The 19,473-nt window shown below is 36.9% G+C and overlaps 1 protein-coding gene across 1 annotated transcript in view; it reads right to left on the bottom strand.

Moving 5' to 3' along the window:
• Positions 1–19,473, bottom strand: part of CFAP54 (cilia and flagella associated 54) — a 197,438-nt gene that overhangs the window by 98,661 nt on the left and 79,304 nt on the right. Inside the window, exons 27-35 of the mRNA XM_012735136.1 lie at positions 17,071–17,199; positions 15,000–15,108; positions 13,814–13,903; positions 13,052–13,178; positions 7,234–7,348; positions 6,860–6,960; positions 4,600–4,830; positions 2,581–2,723; positions 722–900 (exon numbers count right to left, since the gene is read on the bottom strand). Coding sequence (XP_012590590.1) covers positions 722–900; positions 2,581–2,723; positions 4,600–4,830; positions 6,860–6,960; positions 7,234–7,348; positions 13,052–13,178; positions 13,814–13,903; positions 15,000–15,108; positions 17,071–17,199 — 1,224 coding nt within the window. The remainder of the gene's footprint in view (positions 1–721; positions 901–2,580; positions 2,724–4,599; positions 4,831–6,859; positions 6,961–7,233; positions 7,349–13,051; positions 13,179–13,813; positions 13,904–14,999; positions 15,109–17,070; positions 17,200–19,473) is intronic.

Here is a 19,473-nt window from a genome sequence, read left to right on the forward strand (position 1 = left end):
TAGAGCCACTAGTCCTCCACTCAAGTTACAGGTGAGGAAGTGGAGACAAGGCCCAAGGCCACAGGATTTGCACACCTGAGGTCTGACTCCAAACTCCCATTGTTGTACTTGTAGAAATGCAGCAGTGAGCAAGGAAAACTGATCTTTCTTGTGTTGCTTAAATTTATTAAGGAGCTCTATGATCCCTAAGGCCTCAGCACTGTGGCAGACAAACCTCATTAATGACTGGCATGTAATCTAGCAAATTCAGCCTCGAAAATTATGGGTGGGGCCTCCTTAATGGTAGAAGGGATTGAGGCTCAGCTCTATGAAGCTACCTGCAGCCCCTGCAACAGAAGTTCAATCCCCGGCCAGGGAAGTGACCCACATGGTGTGGCAGACCTCTCCTGTCTCAGCAGTGTACTTCATAGATCTACGTGTTCTGCTCTCCACTCTGTCTCTGATGAATCTCTCACTGCCCCACACCCAGCATCTCTTGCCTGCACCCCAGCTCTTATATGCATAAATAAATAAATTCTTTAAAAATTTCATGGGTGATTTGGTGATGGGAAACCCAAGGGGATTGCAACTGAGATGGAAAAATGCACAAAAATATGTAAAAATAAACTAATATAATAAAAAAAATTCTAGACAGTATGGAAATATATCCCATAAGCTACACATCTCTGAACTTATGGGCTGATATTTATGTCACTTCCTCAGTGAGTAAGGACCACATTACCATGGCTCTCCTGATATATAAGAAGACTTTGGTAAAATGATCCAGTAGACTTGGTGTTGTTCGTTCCTTGTCCTTAGAACTAACACCTGATTGAGAGTCTGAGTCATAAGCCATAGGTGTCTTGGAGATGTTTTCATCACTCATTTTGGAATTTATAAGTACTGAAAATTCTTCAGCATCTACAGTACAATAATAATGAGAATTGAGTTCACAAAACACAGCTGGTAGTAAGCACCAAGGGAGTAATCCAGATTAAAGACTTTCTACATAAATTCAGAATTATCATGGACACGATGAACCAGGGAAGGACACAGATTGGGCCTTATGGGTGGGCATGATTTAGCTATGCAGAGAGACTATGGAAAAGAAGACAGTCCAGGCAAGGGTGATGGTTAAAAAAAAAGCCCAGGGGCAAGTTTGGGGGGGGGGATAATGACAAGGTCCTGTAATTCCCCCCACCCTAGGCAGCCCATTCTCAGAACACAGACAGCTCTTGGGACATCAACCCACAGCAGCCCTGGCCACTTTTATATCATACCAACAGTGTAATATATAAAGAGAGGATTTCAGGCACTCCCTGGTGGCACAGCGGGTTAAAGCACAGCACTAAGAAGCTAAAGCCACTCTGCCTCGGAGGAGATCCACATGGCGTGGCAGACCTCTCTTGACCTGCCTACTGCTCCCCGCAACAGTGTACTTCAACAGTCTGCCTGTTCTGCTCCCCGCTCTGTCTCTGGTGAATCCTCTCACCACCCCTGCACCTCTGGTATGTACCCCAGTTTTGTATGCATAAAAAGTCTTTAAAAAAAATAGAGGATTTCTCCTACCCCAACCCTCTGAGAATTCTACATTAAATAATGTCTCAATAGTATATTCTATTATCAATTTCATGGGAGTTCTTAGGGAGGGAGCTAGTTTTAAAAAATCTCAAGAGGCTGTATATTATAATCTATATAGAAAAATAAGGTTCTTTCTATGTCTAGGGAATTCATTCTCACATACTGCAATATTCATAGTATGATATGCAGGTACCAGTGAAAACTAATCTATCCACTGGAAGAAATTCTAAAGCATCTCAAATATCTCAAATATGAATTGACATTTTGGGGGCAGTCAACTAACATATGAAATATCCTGATCAGCAATAACTGATGCCACACTTAAATTGCCATTATTAAAAATCTATATAAGAGGTTTGTAGCTGCACAAAGATACTAGAAATGAGATTTTTATTAGTGAAATGAGTGGGATTCAAGACTGAAGAGAGCTTGGGAATAATGTCCTCATCTCCATCAAGAATCCTGTTCACCTGTGTCTTTCCACCTCTCTGTACCCCCTGACTAGACAGCAGCTCTGGCGAGTCCTCCCATCAGATTATTACATCCACCCTGGAATAAGCTTTCATGGATGGTGCCAGTTGAGAATCCAGAGTTTCCCTGTGTGGGTTTCATAACATAAAACATCTATTTGATGGTTTCATTTCTGCTTGCATTAGTATATTAGGTAAAAATTTATTCTAAGACATGCCTATGAAAACATAACACCTGAGAGCAAATTTTCGCCTACCTTGGCCCCAGGAGTTTACTAATATTTTCAGTAGAACATCATGCTTATTGAACAGCCAAACTGGTGTAGGTCGAAACACAACTTAGCTATTTCCAAATATATGTGATGATACTACAGAGCTATTGAAATTTTCTTTAGAAATAGAACAAATAAGAGTCTCCCACAAAATATCACAACTCCACTAAATAGATGGGACTTTAGAAAATGGTGTGTGTATAGGGCGTGTGTGGGGGTTGTGTTAGTAAACAAAACTCTGAAGTCAATTTGATAGTATATTAACACATTTATTTTACCTGATGGTAGGTTGGCCTTTCTTTTTTTAGCTGTATGAAGGAAATCAAGCATCACTTTATAGTTTTCTATAGTCAGTTTTCCTGTTGGTAATACTGTTCCTGAGTTATATAATGAGAACATACTAGGATCACATGATCGAAAACTGCATGTAGGAGGGAAAATCACAATAAAAAGCAATGTAAGAAAAATCTGTCAAATCCAATCTACTTTCATTTTCAAATGTGTGTATGAGTGGTCCAAATTCTGGATCACAAATTATTTTGACTCTTAACCAAAGCCAAGTATTTTTCCATTAACTTTCAAAATTATACAATGTAACTCTGCTCTTGGGAATTTCAACATCAATGTTTCCCTAAAAGTGCCCTTGAAAATGGGAGTGAAAGGTCTACACATAGCTTAAAAGTTCTAAAACAATAACTAAGATCATCTTTAAAATCACATGATTTAAACACAACTTTATGAAGATTCCTATTATATAGCATGATGTGTCCATACTATTTCTTATCTAAAATGAGTCCTATGCAGTAAGCAGTCTTCCAACAAAAATACATAAATACTGAGTATAATGAGTGGTTTTAATAAGATCTAGTTTAATACCAAGTTATCAACATAAATATGGTAGGGTCCTAAAGACTGTGCTGTCACATAAGTATGAAAGATCAGGTATGATTGGAAGTTTGAAGATTGAAGAGTGTCCTCTAAGTGACTTCAGAAATGTCCATCTAAACCAAAATGTTTTCTGTGTCATGGTCTCATGAATGGTCACACTTATAACAGGTTCCCTGGGGATTAGGCCATCTAACCATTTCTTAAATGCAAATATGGCACAGATCACATAGAAAAGGGATCTAGCTGAACATATATTTGCAAAGATTCAATCTAACAAGGACCAAGTGAAACTCTAAAGAAACACAAAAGGGGAACTTGTGCATTTCAACCTGCATATTTTTATCACTTGATTATTGAAATAAATACCCTCTTTAATTGATATCCCATCACCACTCTTTTCTCCCACTCTTATACAAGTCTTGCTCAAAATCCCATAATGTCATCCCACTGTCTATATATATAAAGTTTATGGTTAAGACTCTCCATGGCTTGATAGAACCTCTATATTTCACACCACTCACTCTCACATAGTCCTGGTTGGGGCCAGAATATTTAGGGTTCTCATCCTGTATTTCCTACCTGGCCTTGATTTGTGTTCTTTCAACTATTTGGCATACCAGTTTCCCCATCTATTCATTTCTAAATCTTACCTACCCATCAATACCCAAACCCAGTGACCCCTCCCTATGAAACCTTCCCTGTAAACTCAGCCAAATGAAGGCCTCCTTTCTAGAAACAAAGACAACTTATATTTATTTCACCTTCAACTATTAATTACAATTATTAATGAACATTTGTGATCTACTCTACCAGACACATTATGTGTGTGTCCTATTGCACCTCAATGCCTTGTATTTTAATAGGGTTCAACAGTATTTTTGTTTTAATGAATTACTTTTTAAAATCACTTTTTTTATGATAATAGAATATTCCATATAATGCCTTTATCTTGTGTTTTCCTCTCTCCTCGCTCTTTAGCAAAGGACACAAATAAAGGCTCAAGTGTCTACTAGTTAACAATATAAAGTTTCTATTTCAAGAAAACATATGATCTGTTTATAGAGGCTCAAAATTCAGTTCTAAATGAAACAGACTTGCCTAATGCCTACTAATATCTACAGTTTTTGAATAAATTTTTCATGGAATTACACTTTCTCCTTTAAGTGAGAGCTAACATCAACAAATATATTCAAGATATATGCAAACTTTAAAAATTTAGATCTTGCACTTGCTTTTAGAAAGATTTTGAGCTAAGAAGTTGAGAAACACACCAATGACCAATATAAAGACAGAGACATTCTATAAACCTTTTCAAGTTATTATCAACATTGGATCCCTGAATATAGCAAATATAATCTATGATCATGAGACTTAAACAAATATTATTATTCAATGATAATATCCCATACCTGACCATTGTATGCAGAGTGCTAGATTTCATCTTCGTCCGATCCCCTAGTTTTATTAAAACCACATTGAAGTGTGCAATTGCCAGATATAAGTTCATCTGAGATTTCCAGGGAAGCTCCTCAAGAAATATTTGATGAAATCTCTTTTTTTTAACATAATTATTCACTAGAGGATTCAAGTTATGCACTAGACGTCGATGGGCTATTTTTCTAACATCAGTTCTCTTATTCCTGCCCAGAGAAAAAGAGGTTTCAAAATTAGACAAACTTCCAGGTACTTAATAAAGAAGAATGATTACAATTTGTACAAAATACCTCAAGAAGTCATTCAACTGCCTTATGTCAATACTTCTGGCTTATTTGTCATTTCCTTAACGCTAAAAATGTGAAAGAGGTTTGGTGATGGGAAGCCCACAGGGATTACAACTGAGGTGGAAAAAGGCACAAGATGATATAAAAATAAACTATTAACGTTATTCTTTAAAAATGTGAAAGAGGGAAGGAAAGAACTCTGGGACAAATGACAAGGACAAGGACAAGGACTCAGCTTTCGCAGTATCTGTATCCTCGAATCAAACCCAAAAGAGCTGTTGTTTTCCACAAACAAAAGACTACTAAGATTAGTCAACTAAATTATAACCTGCTCATACTCATCAATAACTTCAATATTAGGCAAGAGAATCATTTCTCTGTATTGTCCCTGAAGGGGAAAAAAAATTCAGCAGAAGTTCTTCTAACATTAACAGAATTATGGAGGAAATAAAACATCAGTCAACTATAGCTGAAATAACTTCATAAAAGCATATTCAATATGCTCTGGAAAAAACGAATATCATCGACCTGAGCCAACAGTTCAGATTTGAAATATAATGATGTTTAATTTTTTAAAAAAACATTTCTGTGAAGATCTAAATGTAGTGCAATTAATTTTATATTTATATGGTATGACTTCACTCCAAAATATTTCATCAAATTATTTTTTTACTGATAACTTTGTTGTTGGTCAGTAATCAGAATAATGCTGGAGAAAGAAAACTATCTCCAATTTAAACTGAATAATAAAAAAAAAATCTCAAACAGTAAGTTAAAGTATCTTGTTCATGGTAACAGATAATAAATCTGAACTGAAATCAACACACACATACATCACATAAATGAAGGACATAGGGATGGAAAAATAGACAGATTTATGCAGACACATATTTCCTAGCTCTGTCTGTTGAGAAGTTTTAAAAGTACAGATACATGACTAGTCCCCAGAATTTAGATTCCAAATACCATTTTCCACAATAAAAGAAACCAACTGATTTCAGGGCTGAGACAAGGTAAACACAAGATGAACATCTTAAGTAAGTAAGGAGCTTCCAAAAAAGATGGGAACAAGTCAAAATGACGAAGGGATCAGCCAGAAAGGGACCCTGCTGGGCAAACCAGAAACAAGTTGAAAATCAAAATAAATGATAATGTTAATATGATAAAAGATATCCACAAAAACAAGCCTCCCACAAACATTATTCTTAATAAAATGCTGGTAGCATGGAAATTTTTCCTCTGAAATGTGAAACAAACAAATCCACTGATAGCATTTCTTTCCAGACTGAGACAATTCAGGCTAGACAATAAGACTAGAAACAGGGGGTGGCAGTATAAAAATTGAAAATAAAGAAATAGACCAATTATTAATCATAGACAATCATAATGTATATTCATGAAACCCAAGATAAACCAAAGATATTAGAATTGGGGTTACTGAAGATAAACTCAGTATACAAAAGTAATTTTCTACATACCAACAACACACAAGCCATTAAAAATGAAATTCTGAAGATATTTTCTGTAGTTTAAAAAAAATACTTAGGTATCAATCAAAGTGAAGACACACAAGATCTACTCATGGAAAATACAAACAATAAGGATAATTTTAATCTGTAAAAGAGTAAATGAGAATAAACTAAGATAGCGTTAAAACGGTGAGGAGATAAAACAAGGCATTCAACCTTCATGTTTACTGAATTCAAAGCAACCCAGGATAACTTCCAACAAGTACGTTGTACTCTTAAATATGTCTTAAATATGTAATTCCTACTCTTTTCTGAAGTCCAAAATCAAGGTGCCAGCATGCTCAGGATCAGGTAAGGGTCAGCTTCCTTTCACGAGCATGGAAGCTCCCTGGGCGCAATGTCAGACACTGTATCCTCGCGCCCAAAATAACCCTGAGACAGTCACTGAAGTGAGTATTTATTTAATTCATTATCAATACCTTTCTTGTTCATTCATTTCAGAAAGACTTGGATTTCTGCGAAAAAATTCCCTCAGCGTTTCCTTTCCTTTACTTTTTCTTCTTTGTGTCCCTTCTGTAGGCTAAATATGAAGATAATAAAATGTTAGAGATTAAAACTCTGAACATGATTCACTCATACTCTAATGTGTCACTCTTGGCATTAAAATATAGTAGGTTTTTATACTTCAATTAAAATTGCTGTCAGCAGTACCCTTGTAGACAAAGAATGACAATATCCAAGGGATGATTTAAGAATTATTAAATATTGCATAATTATAAAATTATGGTTATTTTCTTTTTCATATTATAATGCAGCCAATCATCTTCACTAACTTTAAATTGATGAAACTTACTCTTCCAGTCTCCATTACTGCAGCTTTGAATTTCTTCAAAGATTTAGGGGTCTTTTTAGACAAAGCAGTGTCCTTATTTTTCACTCTCTTAACTCCAACTAGAGATTCATTCCTCCTAATACAAAAAGATAAAATTTAGTTAAAAGGGCCTGCAAGAATTTGCAAAACTGGGCCCTCCTTGGTGGCACAACAGGTTAATGTGCAGCACTGTGAAGCTGTCCACAGCACAGGTCCCAACTAGGGAGCTGACCACATGGCACAGCACACCTCTCTTGTCTCGCCCATTGCTCCCCTCAGCAGTATATTTCAGTCAATCTGCCTGTTCTGCTCCCCACTCTGTCTCCTGTGAGTCTTCTCACTCCCTGCACCTCTAGCTTGTACCCCAGTTCTTGCATACATAAATAAATAAATCTTTTTTAAATTTTTGCAAAATTATCAAGAAGTTAAATCTCTAGTAAATGTTGCCACTGAAGTTAACCAAAATCGTATTCCGAAGTTCCTTGTGTTTCCATGCATAAATTAGTTCCTGTTCAGGAGGAAGAGATGGCCTCCCAAGAAAGCAAAATGTAAGTCATATCATAAAAAAGAGATGAGAGTTGACCTAAGTTATAGAAGAAAAAATACTGGGCTGAACGAAGTGAACACATCCCTTGGAAACAGAATCTGTAACTATATAAGAATGACCCTAAGCAAGCTGGCGAGCTTCCAGCAGACTTCCGTTACTTGCTTCCAATCGTATTTTCATTTCTTTGATTCCATCATGGGCAAACTCCTAGCCACAATCACTTTCTGTATACAAAAGGAGCAAAGCATATTAGACGATCACTAGATGTTGCCCCACTCCCTCCACCCCCCAAACACCAGTAGTGGCTCTTAATCTTGCTTTCTCCCTCATCTTCCATGAACTACTTTGGTAATCCAATCCCTTCTCCACATACTGTGAAGTTTCTCATTATTTATCCCTTCCTCTTTTGATGCTTTTCATTTATCTTCACACATTGCCTAAAATTCCTATTTCTCTTAGGAAGTACTCGGTAGCTATAGCAGAACTCTTCAATCACATGATAAATGGGATCCAAACATTGAAAATGAGTAAAATGTAGACGCTCATTAACACAAGCTAATGAAATGACTAGTGAGTCTGGAAGGTTAGTTTCAGGGTTTGTGGTTCTACATTCATTTTCATCTCTTTGGTGATTGGTCTCACAGGTCAATCTTGATGAAGATGGTCCAGGATCCAACACTTGGTTGGGATTCCAGCCTGGCTGCAGCAGTTCTGAAAATCTCCCGGTTAGTTAGCATTCATTTGGCAAATGTTTTGTCAGCCCAAACTAGAAACATTGGATCAGTGACTCCTGGCGACGTTGGGACCCCGTCCATTCTCTACAACGTGCATCCTGAACCAGCTGCCAGCCACGGTCCCAGCAGTTGGGTCTCATCTCCATCTCCTCCCTCTCCCACCTTCCAAAAATGTTTGACCTGGTTGCTGTCATGCCAGAAAGCGAAAGGAAGGAGAAAGAAGGTCGTGATATACAACTAGGATATGACTTCCCAACACTCTCAGTAATCTCCTCCATGCACTATAGAAGTCTCATCGAGTAAACAAATTAAGGAGAATGCCTCCTGCTAGTTCTGGTTGTTTTTTATTTTATTTTTTATGGTATGTTGTAAAAAACAGAATTTCTAAATCTTTATGTGGTCTATATTATTGATCTTACAATTTGCTGTTTAGTCATTATTTTGATTACTTAGTACCTATTTCTGACTCCGCTGTGCCTCAATGACTGTCTGCCCATAATTTCACAAACAGAACTCTATTATACTTTATCTGATAGTACAAATCTCTTATTGTGTTTCTTTTTTATTTTTCTAATATTGTTTATTATTCTAGCACATTTTATATAAACTAACCTGTTGGAATTGCATTAAACCAATAAATTAATACCAAGATAATAGAATTCTTTGCAAAGTCTATCTGCCCAAAAAGTAATTCAAGTAAAAAGTTTTTATATCTCTTGACAAAGAGATTTAGTCTTCTTTATATTAGGCTAGGTCCCCTCAAAATTCCTGATAAACTTAATCCTGCACTTCACAGAAATAGGGTCATTTTTCTATTATACCTTCTAGTTTATATAGGAAAGTTACCAAGTTTGCATCTAGTCATTCTATTGTATCTGATATAATAGAATTTTCAGCTAATTACCTTGTTAAGTTAAAATATTTGCAAATATCTATCACAGCTCCATTTTCAGAGTACTTCACTGTGGAATTTATTTAACAAACATCTTTGAGATTCTATTATGTGATAATCACATAAATTTTAATCCTACTTTCTATTTCTTGTCTTAATGTTTTTGGCAAGAACTTTCAGAATACTGTTAAGTAGAGAAGGAATAATAGGTTTCTTTAGAGTTTATTTTAACAAAAAACAGTTGTCTCTTTCAAATATTCCAGGAATGGTTAAATTTCAACATATCACTTTTTGGCACTGACTAAAGGCTCCTTGAGCTACTCATGATAATTATATTTACAGATTTTCTACTGTATATATTGAGAATATCATCTATATTTTTACTACTATAATTATCAGCTAGCATTTTATTTGGGATTTTTTCATTCTATTAACTGCTAAGTAAGATTGAGCCATAATTTTCTATTTTCTCATTCTCTTTATAAAGAAAATGCTTTAATCAACTCAAATTTTTCCAAATAATCATCATGTTCAATTTGATTTTTAAATTTATTTATCTTAAATAGCATATATGCTATCTAATATTCGTTTAACCATTTTCAAATTGATGATTATTTTCTTTGGATTACTTGTATTTCACCTTTTCTTACTATGCTGACCAGAAATTTCCCTAATTTATTCATATCTTCAAAGAAATAATTCTAGCAGCTATCAATTGGACCATTTTAATATAAATTTATAAAGGACATTTCATTTTTTATTTTCTTTAGGCTTTTTTAGAATTTTTTTATAATTTCTTGAGTTCAATCAAAGTTTAATTTTATTTTTCCTTGTTCAGTAATAGAAACTTTAAAGTTAATCATTCTCCTCTAACTGCTATTTTGAGTACATTTGATCATATTTTCAAAAGATTCTATTCTTTTAGTTAGACTTCTATTTTTTGATCCAATAATTACATATGTATATAATTTATTTTGTTATAAAATTTTGGTTTTATCATGCTATAAGAGAATATGGTCTTTGAAAATTTTTGTCCAAATAAACTACTGAACTTAATTCTGCAGCATAAATATTATTTTTTAGTATTTACTACTCATTAAGTGTTCAAAAGGTGCTTAGTCTTAATTAGCTATACACCTTAATCTTTTAAATTATATGCTGTATTCTTTCTATGTTCTTTTTCTTTTTGTCTTTTTAAAAATATCATGTTAAAGTCTCTCAATATTACTTTGTTTCTGTCAAATTCACCAGGCTTCTCAACAAGTCATATTTTGTATATTTTGTCCCATATACTTTGACTTTTTGTTATGGGAGTTCATGAAATGCCTTCATTGTGGTAGAATCAACCACTTCAATGTGAAAAGGTGGCATTAAAAAATAACTAGTGAAGAGACCTCCCCAGTGGTGCAAGGGATTAAGTATTAACAATGCGAAGCTATAGGCAGCCACTATGGCAGACTCTGATCCCCAGCCACAAGGTTCAGCAGACCTCGCTTGTTTTTCCCCATAATCCCCTCAGTAGTATATTTCAGTCAATCTGCCTATTCTGCTTCCCACTCTGTCTCTGGTGAATCCTCTGAGCATTACCTCCCCACCCCCACATCTCTGGCCTATATCCTGGCTCGTGTATGCATAAATAATTAAAATAAATCTTTTAAAAAAAAAAAAAAGATAGTTAAAAGATGATCTGTTAGGTCCCTCCCTGGTGGCACAGCAGGTTAAAGCACAGCACTAAGAAGCTAAAGCCACTGCTGCATGAGTTCGATCCCCTCCTGTCCCAGAGGTGACCACATGGCATGGCAGACCTCTCCTGACCCGCCCACTGCTCTCCTCAGCAGTGTAGTCCATCAGTCCGTCTGTTCCCCACTCTGTCTCTGGTGAATCCTCTCACCACCCCTGCACCTCTGGCCTGTACCCCAGTTCTATATGCATAAATAAATACATTTTTTTTAAAAATGAATATTCCTATCAAAATGAAAATCAAAGTATTTCATCAGCCCTTCTCAATAAACCCTGATTTATAGAAAAGTGTCTTGAAGCAACAACTTAGCTTTGAAAATGGAAATTAGTACTTTCCTCAACCTCCAATTGCAGGTCTTTTATTCTACCACTGGTCAATGTTTCCAAGTCACTTATTTCTGTTTTCCTCTTTCAGAATATTTATTATTTTTATATTAGACCTCCACTGTCAGCTCTCCAAATTCTACCTCACAGGAAAACTGTCTTCTGTTTTTCTTTCATATTGAGTATATTACCTACAGCTTCTGGCTATGGTTTTTTTAATTTAATGGAATTCTCTAATGCTGACCAATTCTTGTATTACCATGGCCTATTTCACTTAATAAAAGCCATTTCCTCTTTCACCTCTCAAATTATGAAGCACATATATTCCAAGCTTTTATTCTAATAAGTGCCTATTTCAGGAAGCATATTTTCCCGTATATCTTTATGAGGTTGTTTTTTTCTGTTGCCATTTTAAAAACAGACCTCATGTTGATGTTTACTTTCACCAACATGAGAAAGATGAATCTACATGGGGGGGGGTGGGTGGGAAGGGGAACAAAGTTTGATTTACTTGTACTAATTTCCGTCTTCATTTATAACTATCCTGAGTCACAATAATTGTCTTTGGGGACAAAGACAATCATTCAGAATTAGAGAACCAGAGGGAGAATTTTAAAGAGTTTTGAGGTTTATTTATTTAATAGAAACTCGGTTTTCCTTGTAGGTAAATGGAAATAACTATTCAACTTACAAAGGTGACAAGGGCCATAGGCTTCCAAAATGATATATCACTTTTCTATTTCACTTATACCCTCGTGAAAATGTTTTTTTATTAATTAATTAAATTTTTTCCTGCGTCATTGTCGTCCCCATGTCTCCATTGTGAACTATCACCATGTTCCCTTGTGTTCTTCCCTCCTGTTTTGCTCCCATTCCCACCCCAGAGGGAACATTTCTTTTTTTAAGATTTATTTATTTTTACTTATTTATTTATATAGAACTGGGGGTACAGGCCAGAGATGCAGAGGGTGAGAGGATGCACCAGGGACAGAGTGGGGAGCAGAACAGGCAGATAGACGAAGTACACTGCTGAGGGGAGCAGCGGGCGGGTCAGGAGAGGTCTGCCGCACCATGTGGTCACCTCCGGGGCAGGCGGGAATCGAACTCATGCAGAAGTGGTTTCAGCTTCTCAGTGCTGTGCTTTAACCCGCTGCGCCACCAGGGAGGGCCAGAGGGAACATTTTTAAATTAAACTATTTCTGTCTGGGGAATACCCAGCAAGAACCTCATCCACGCAAATGAATACCCCCGAAGTCTCTGCTAGCTACTGCAGAGATGGAAAATAACAAAAAATAGACCCAATTCCTCTAAGAGTTGCTAACGATCTAGAGATGCTACTGCCCACCCTGAGAATAGCATGGATTTCATGCAAGAAATCGAAACATGCTGCATCCTTATCCCTTAGTTCATTTACACATAGAAATATCAATCCTCAGTACCTCCCAGGGAGTTGTTTGTGCTATATACCCCCTATTTTTTCATCGACCTTATAGACCTTAAAATTAAAATGCTGCTTATATTAAATGCTGCTCATACAAGAAATAAAACAGATATTACAAGTACCTCCTTAAGAAGTCATTGACAGGATTTGCTATGTCTATCAAAAGGTGAAATTTTTCATCATTCAAGCATTTCATCATAACTTGTGTAAAGAATTCCAGGAATCTAGGTCTCTGCTTAAATTTCATAACTGTGAAAACAAGAAAGTTCATGTTTACCAATACACTTAATCCTGATGCTGAAAGGCCCTACTGCTAACATTCATTTTGACCCAACAGGCAAAGGTTTCTCACTTTAAAAACAAAAGAAGTAAAAGTAATATGAACTGTGGTTTTTCTAAGATCAAGTAATTCTTTAAAATGGTCTATGTTTCATTTCTCTTCCAAATATGTCAATATTGAGGAAGATTTCATTAAAAATGACTTCCACTACATGACTGGCTGGGAAAACAGTGCAGATAATTATCAGAAAGACAAGTTATCCTGAGTTTATTATATTTCATTCCCAGTTAAGCTATTTCTTTAAAGCTGATCTTAAGATCACTAACACGCTTCCAATTCCCTAGTTTGTGCAAGCTTCATAATCAAACCATTTGCAAGCTTCATAACACCATTATCAAAGGAAGCCAACATCGAGGTTCTGTCTTTCTAGACTTTCCACCAGGTACATGTTTAGGTTTCTTTTAGTTCTTGGCAATCAAGAGTCTGTATTATTTTAAATGGATTACAACCAAAAATCTTCTGGACAGAACAGGTGAAATCTTTACATATAATAATATCCACAGCTCAAACAACCCTCCACAATAGGTATATTTAAGCCACCTACCTTCTTTGGTAGCACTTTTGACTGACCAATTTAAAACAATAGGGTAAAGAAATATAGGGTCCTCTGTTCCCTGGAGTTCAGCTGTAGTATCTAAAATTTTAAAAATAATAATAAGTTGTAGGTTCTGTGTGTGTGTGTGTGTGTGTGTGTGTGTGTGTGTGTGTTACGAGACAGGGATAGCTTTCCCCAAATTAGGTTTCCTAAAACTGTAAGTAGCAAAGCATTCACCTTGAAACACACATGCCACAGAGATCCAGGGAAGGGGATTCTGAAGCATGTCTCCTCAGCTATTCCTGAGGCTGTGAACCAGGGTCAAGAAACTACAATTATAGACAGATCCAAAATACTTAGGGGTTACAGGTAAAGCCATCTACTGAGACACATTCAGGTATTCTTGTTTTTTCTAGAAGAGTGGAAGCACCTACTTTTTAAAAAAAAAAATTAATGTCAGAAAAGAAATCCATTTCTTAAAGAATCCGTTTTGTCCCAACTTAAAGGACAAAACTGTCATCAGTGTGCTGACATATTAGCCTATGGTGCACATATTACATATAACATGTTAACAGTGTGTTAACATATTAGCCTGATGAAAAATTATAGCACACTGACCTAGGCAGCCTAATCTTCCATCAGAGTAGATCTTGGTTCAGACTGCTCATATACTACTACCTCATACCCTGTTCTTCTAATTTTCACGCACATGTTTGTGGTTAAAGTGATTCTTAATTTGTCCTTCCCACCCCAATACATTTGGCAACACTGGCCTACCCATTGTTTGGGGGGAGCTGTGCTCCACATCTAAGGGAAGATGCCAGGAATGCTGCTCAATACCCACAATGCCTGGAAACGCCCCCCACGACAAAGAATTATCTGGCCCAAATTGGCAGTTGCATCAAGGTTGAGAAGCTCTGCTTCAAAGTCACAGGATTTAGGCTCAAATCCAAGCCAGCTACGTAATCCTAAATAAATTGCTTGATCTTTACAAGTCGTATCTGTAAAATGTGGCTAGCAATCCCTTGTTAACGGAATATTGTTAGAATTAATGACATAATGTGAAAGTACTGCCTATACCTTAAAGGGTTTACCAAATGCTGATCTCATCTTTAATCCTTTTAACAAAATATTTCATTAAAGTTGAGTAAATAGAGCTAAACAGAAGTACAGAGAAAGAAAAGGCACTGACTGCTTTGCTTTGTCAGCTTAAGTAGATGCGTCTCCAACAAGCCCAGCTGTTCGTTCATTTTGTCCGATAACACCTGCTGTGGCTTCTTAGAGTTGGAAGCCTTCTTAGGGTCCTAGGAATAGGTTGAACGTCAAATATACTTCATAATGTTTCTATCATTGTCATTTTCTAGGAACATTCTTTCAATTACACATTCAGCTTTCATACATGGTAGGCAAAACTATAATCTACATGGCTAAATGACATTATGGTTAATAATAACAATAATTGAGTTCCAACTAAACACCAGACACAGTACTAGCATCTTTATGAAGCTTGCCAAAATACATCTTCTCTTTCCCTTTTGCCCTGTAACTTCCACCCTGAATTAGTCCTTCCACTACACACACTCTTCTAGAAGCAGCTGAGGGTTTAGGTCCCAAAATTCTCCAAAGAAAATCTCCAGTCAGAACTTGGAAGTGTATCATTCACTTTTCTTTTTTTTTTTTTCTTTTTCCCAGAAGGAGCTTCTTTACAACTAGGCTAATTGTCTTTGCAGCCTTACCTTTCACTGAAATATAACAGGAGAGGTAATTAGTGGATTAAGAACTGACAGCCATGTACTCAAGCTTCCTGCAGTGTTTTCAAAGGTCTAAGCCTGACAACTGACAGTTAATGTTTCCTAGTCTATAAAAGATGATATTTAGCTAGCTGGCTGGCTCCATAGATGTCAGATAGGCAGACAGGCAGGCAGACAGGTAGGCAGACAGACTCCCAAACCCTTTAGGCTTAAAGAGACCTGGAGTGGCCATAGTAAGTTCTTGCTTTTATACATTAGGTATTAGTTTCTCGATCTCTATGGTCTTAGGAAGAAGGAAGTGTTACAGCTTCTGCTGAACTAGAGACTCTAAGGAAAGAGATCTGTGGCCTTGTCCTGCAAGGATGTGAAGAGACAGGATCCTGAATCAAGGCTGGAAGACGTACAGGGACATGCTGATGGACTCTGACAGTAATTAAAGCACAGTTTTTGAAAATCCTCAAATTGCTCCCAGCTTAATCAAAATTCTCTCTAGACAAAACAAAGGTTTTTACAAGGTTTATAAATTCATCCAGCCAGGCTTTTTGTGGCAAGCAGACATCTACATGGAAATTCAATATATAGTAGAGAGACGAGTAGCTCTTCTAGCTGAAATACAGTCGGGGTGATAGTTTCCACCCCAGCCTGGTCACTAGAGGGCTTCCTGTCATTCCCAGTGCCCCTCAGAAACCCCTTGGGAAACTAAGCAACATTTAAAAATTTGAACTGCAAAAACATTTACCCATATAGTTTCAAGAAAAGGCAATAAAATGGGCCCAAGGAGACCCACACTTGAGAAGCAGATAGTCTCAAACTTCAGCCATCTCATAAAGAAGACAATTTAAATGTGGCCCTGAGTTTAGGAAATATACTATGAACACCATAAAAACTCTGAATATATTTACTGCCTTCAGTGACCCACCAAAAATAATCTAATATTCAATTTGGCAGCAATGTCAGAGGGTGTGCAGGCCCATGCCCAGCAGGTGTTAGAGGCTGTAAAGGCCTAAGTAATGAGCAGTCTTGGTGATATGGGAGCATTCAGTATTCTAGCCTGGATTCCTTTACATTTTCTTGACTATGATTAAAAGAAAATAAAGGGAAGAAGCAGCTCTCTATATATTATGTTTACGTAAATATGACCAATTAAAAACGGAGCAGTTTTCTAACCTGTTTATTAATTCCACATGACCCCTTAAGAGACATGACTAAATATGTGTTTAAAGATAGGGCCCTCCCTCATTGCGCAAAGAGTTAAAGCACAGCACTATGAAGCCAGTGCTACCAGGGTAACATGAGTTCTATCCCTAGCCAGGGACCTGACACACATGGTGAAGCAGACCTCTCCTGACCCACCTGCTGTGCCCCTCAGCCATGTACTTTGTCGATCTGCCTGTTCCGCTCCCTACTCTGTCTCTGGTGAATCCTGTCAATGCCCCTGCACCTCTGTTCTATACCCCAATTCTGTGTGTATAAATAATCTTAAAAAAAATTAAAATAAAGATGAGAAATAATTACCTCCTGTGGCACTTCTTCTGATTCAACAAAACCAAACAGAGATTTGCACTTGGGTGTGATGTCCAACATTTTTTTTCCATAATTTATAATCATTACTGCCAGGTCATATTCCTTCCATGAACGGAGAATCTAATTGAAAAAATTATTAATGATCTCTGTTGAAAACCCTTGACTATTTTCAGGTGTCATCTTCCATACATCCTAATCCCTGAACATTTGGGTTTAAGAACTTCGCTGTTTCTGTTAAGGAAACTGAAAGTTTACCTCTGGATCATAGCTACACAATTCCATTAGTTTAAAGAAAGGACAAATAAAGGGAATCTCATCAATACTAAATTCCCTATCTCTCTGACACCTTTTTGAAAGAATAAGTTAACTTTTAAGAGAATACTTTCACTTAAAAGAACCACATTCAAATCATTCTCAAAGGCCATGTAACCACCCCCCTCTTGTCTTGAGTTGTGTTCCATAAGACTTGGGACACTTACTGAGATTTTAAGGAGGGAATGATGTCCTAACAAACTCTACAGATACAGGCTTTGTGGACTCCACTCCCACCCGACACTGGAACTACAAATCCCATCAACATCAAAGAGAAGCATGCTGGGACCTGAAGGTGAGGTTAAGCAGCCAGGTTTGCATATAAAACTGGACATGTGGGCTCTGAAGGTCTCTTGGCCTTGTGGTTTGCAGTTGATCTCTTAGCTTTTTGCCCGTTTTCGCATGTTATTGGGGTTCCACATCAGCAGAACTAGTAAGACATGTTAATCAACTTATCTCTTTCTCTCTCTTTCCCTGAGTTATTCATTTTCCTTTTCTCTTGTAAATAAACCTTTTATTAATCTTTTTGTGTTTGCCTGCAGTTGATCTTAAATGCCTGGGTGAGGACCCACAGCCAAGCAACCCAATTCACATTGAGTGGCCCTGTAACAAGTTCACGATGTCATTGGGTAACATTCACAAGTTGATTTCTCCAACTTTCTGGTACAGGACTGAGCTAGAGATAAACTGGTTTTGACAGATGCTCTGTGAACCCTGGGGGGTAGCCAGCACTGTAATCCCAAAGGGAGGAATCCACTCTGCCCCTCTGGCCCACATTTCCTCTTATTGTTACTGTTTGGCTTTGCCTAGCCTGGCCTGACCTACTGCTCTAAGTATAATCTCCCACCACTGGTCTCCTTGTACTATAAATTTATAAAATATTAAGTCAAGTACAAATTCTGACACTTAGTGTGGTTTTAGGACTTCAGATTTTCCTACAAGACTTCCTATGGCTCAGCCATTTCCCAGAACAGCTTTCCCTTCCATATTTATACAGCTTTTGCTGTTCATTAAGATCTGAGCTGTACCATCAATTCAGTAAAACTTCCCTGGCTGGCAATCTGATTTGCATAGACCCTGTTGTAGTGAAGGGTCATGTGAAGGGGACACATTCATCATCAACCCCAAAGGACAATTCAATAAAGGGTATAAATAAGTCTTTATGAATGTTACATGTGGATGTATTCCAGCAAGGCAAATAAGTTAGCATTTCAGAGAAGTAACAATTGTAACTTTCCATGCTGGGGAAGGATAAAATCAGGCTGCCAAAAAATAGTGAATGGCTACTCAAAGCTACCTTATGCCAGGGGCTAAGAACTAGAAATATTTCTGGAGAACTGGGGCAGTATGTTAAATTTAAGCCAACTGTAGAACAGCATGTGGGCATGGAAATTATGAAATGAATACTGGAAGGGTAGATTAGAGGAAGGTCCCAAAAGGCCTTGTCCAATCTCATTATAAAATTGGTACACAAAGGGAAGGAGTTTTGGTATAATACAGCAGAAAATAGCTAATGTTTGGTCTCACCTTAGTTTGCTTTCCAACATATTTAGGTTCTAGGCTTAATGGAACTATGTAAACTTTTCCCTTTGTTTTAATAAGCTCATAGAAAATACCAAATGATAAAGACATTTTCCAACCAAAAGGAAAAACAGAAAATTAAATCTACTTAATATACCAAATGATAATAGAAAATACAATTATTCTGGATGTTGAGCATAAGAATTTTTAGACAATACAAAAATGAAACATTTAGGATAACAAGTCTACAACATGATTATTTAGAATTCTGTCGACTTTTAGAAAAAACAAAGTTGCTTCCAGAAAGGTTGAGCCATCTGAAATCAGTAGTGTTTTTAAACTGAACTGAGAAAAGAAACAGAGGAATTTGACTAATTGAGCATTATAATTCCTAAGAGAAGACCCAAATAAAAATGTCTTCCTTTCAAATCAACCCAAATGCCCAAAAGTAGATGAATGGATTAAAAAGATGTGGTACAGGGCCATCCCTAGTGGCGCAGCAGGTTAAAGCACAGCACTGAGAATCTAAAGCCGCTTCCACATGAGTTCGATTCCCGCCTG

The sequence above is a fragment of the Condylura cristata genome, unplaced genomic scaffold, assembly GCF_000260355.1.
Source record: "Condylura cristata isolate star-nosed mole 26May11 unplaced genomic scaffold, ConCri1.0 scaffold00004, whole genome shotgun sequence".
Classification (NCBI taxonomy): domain Eukaryota; kingdom Metazoa; phylum Chordata; class Mammalia; order Eulipotyphla; family Talpidae; genus Condylura; species Condylura cristata.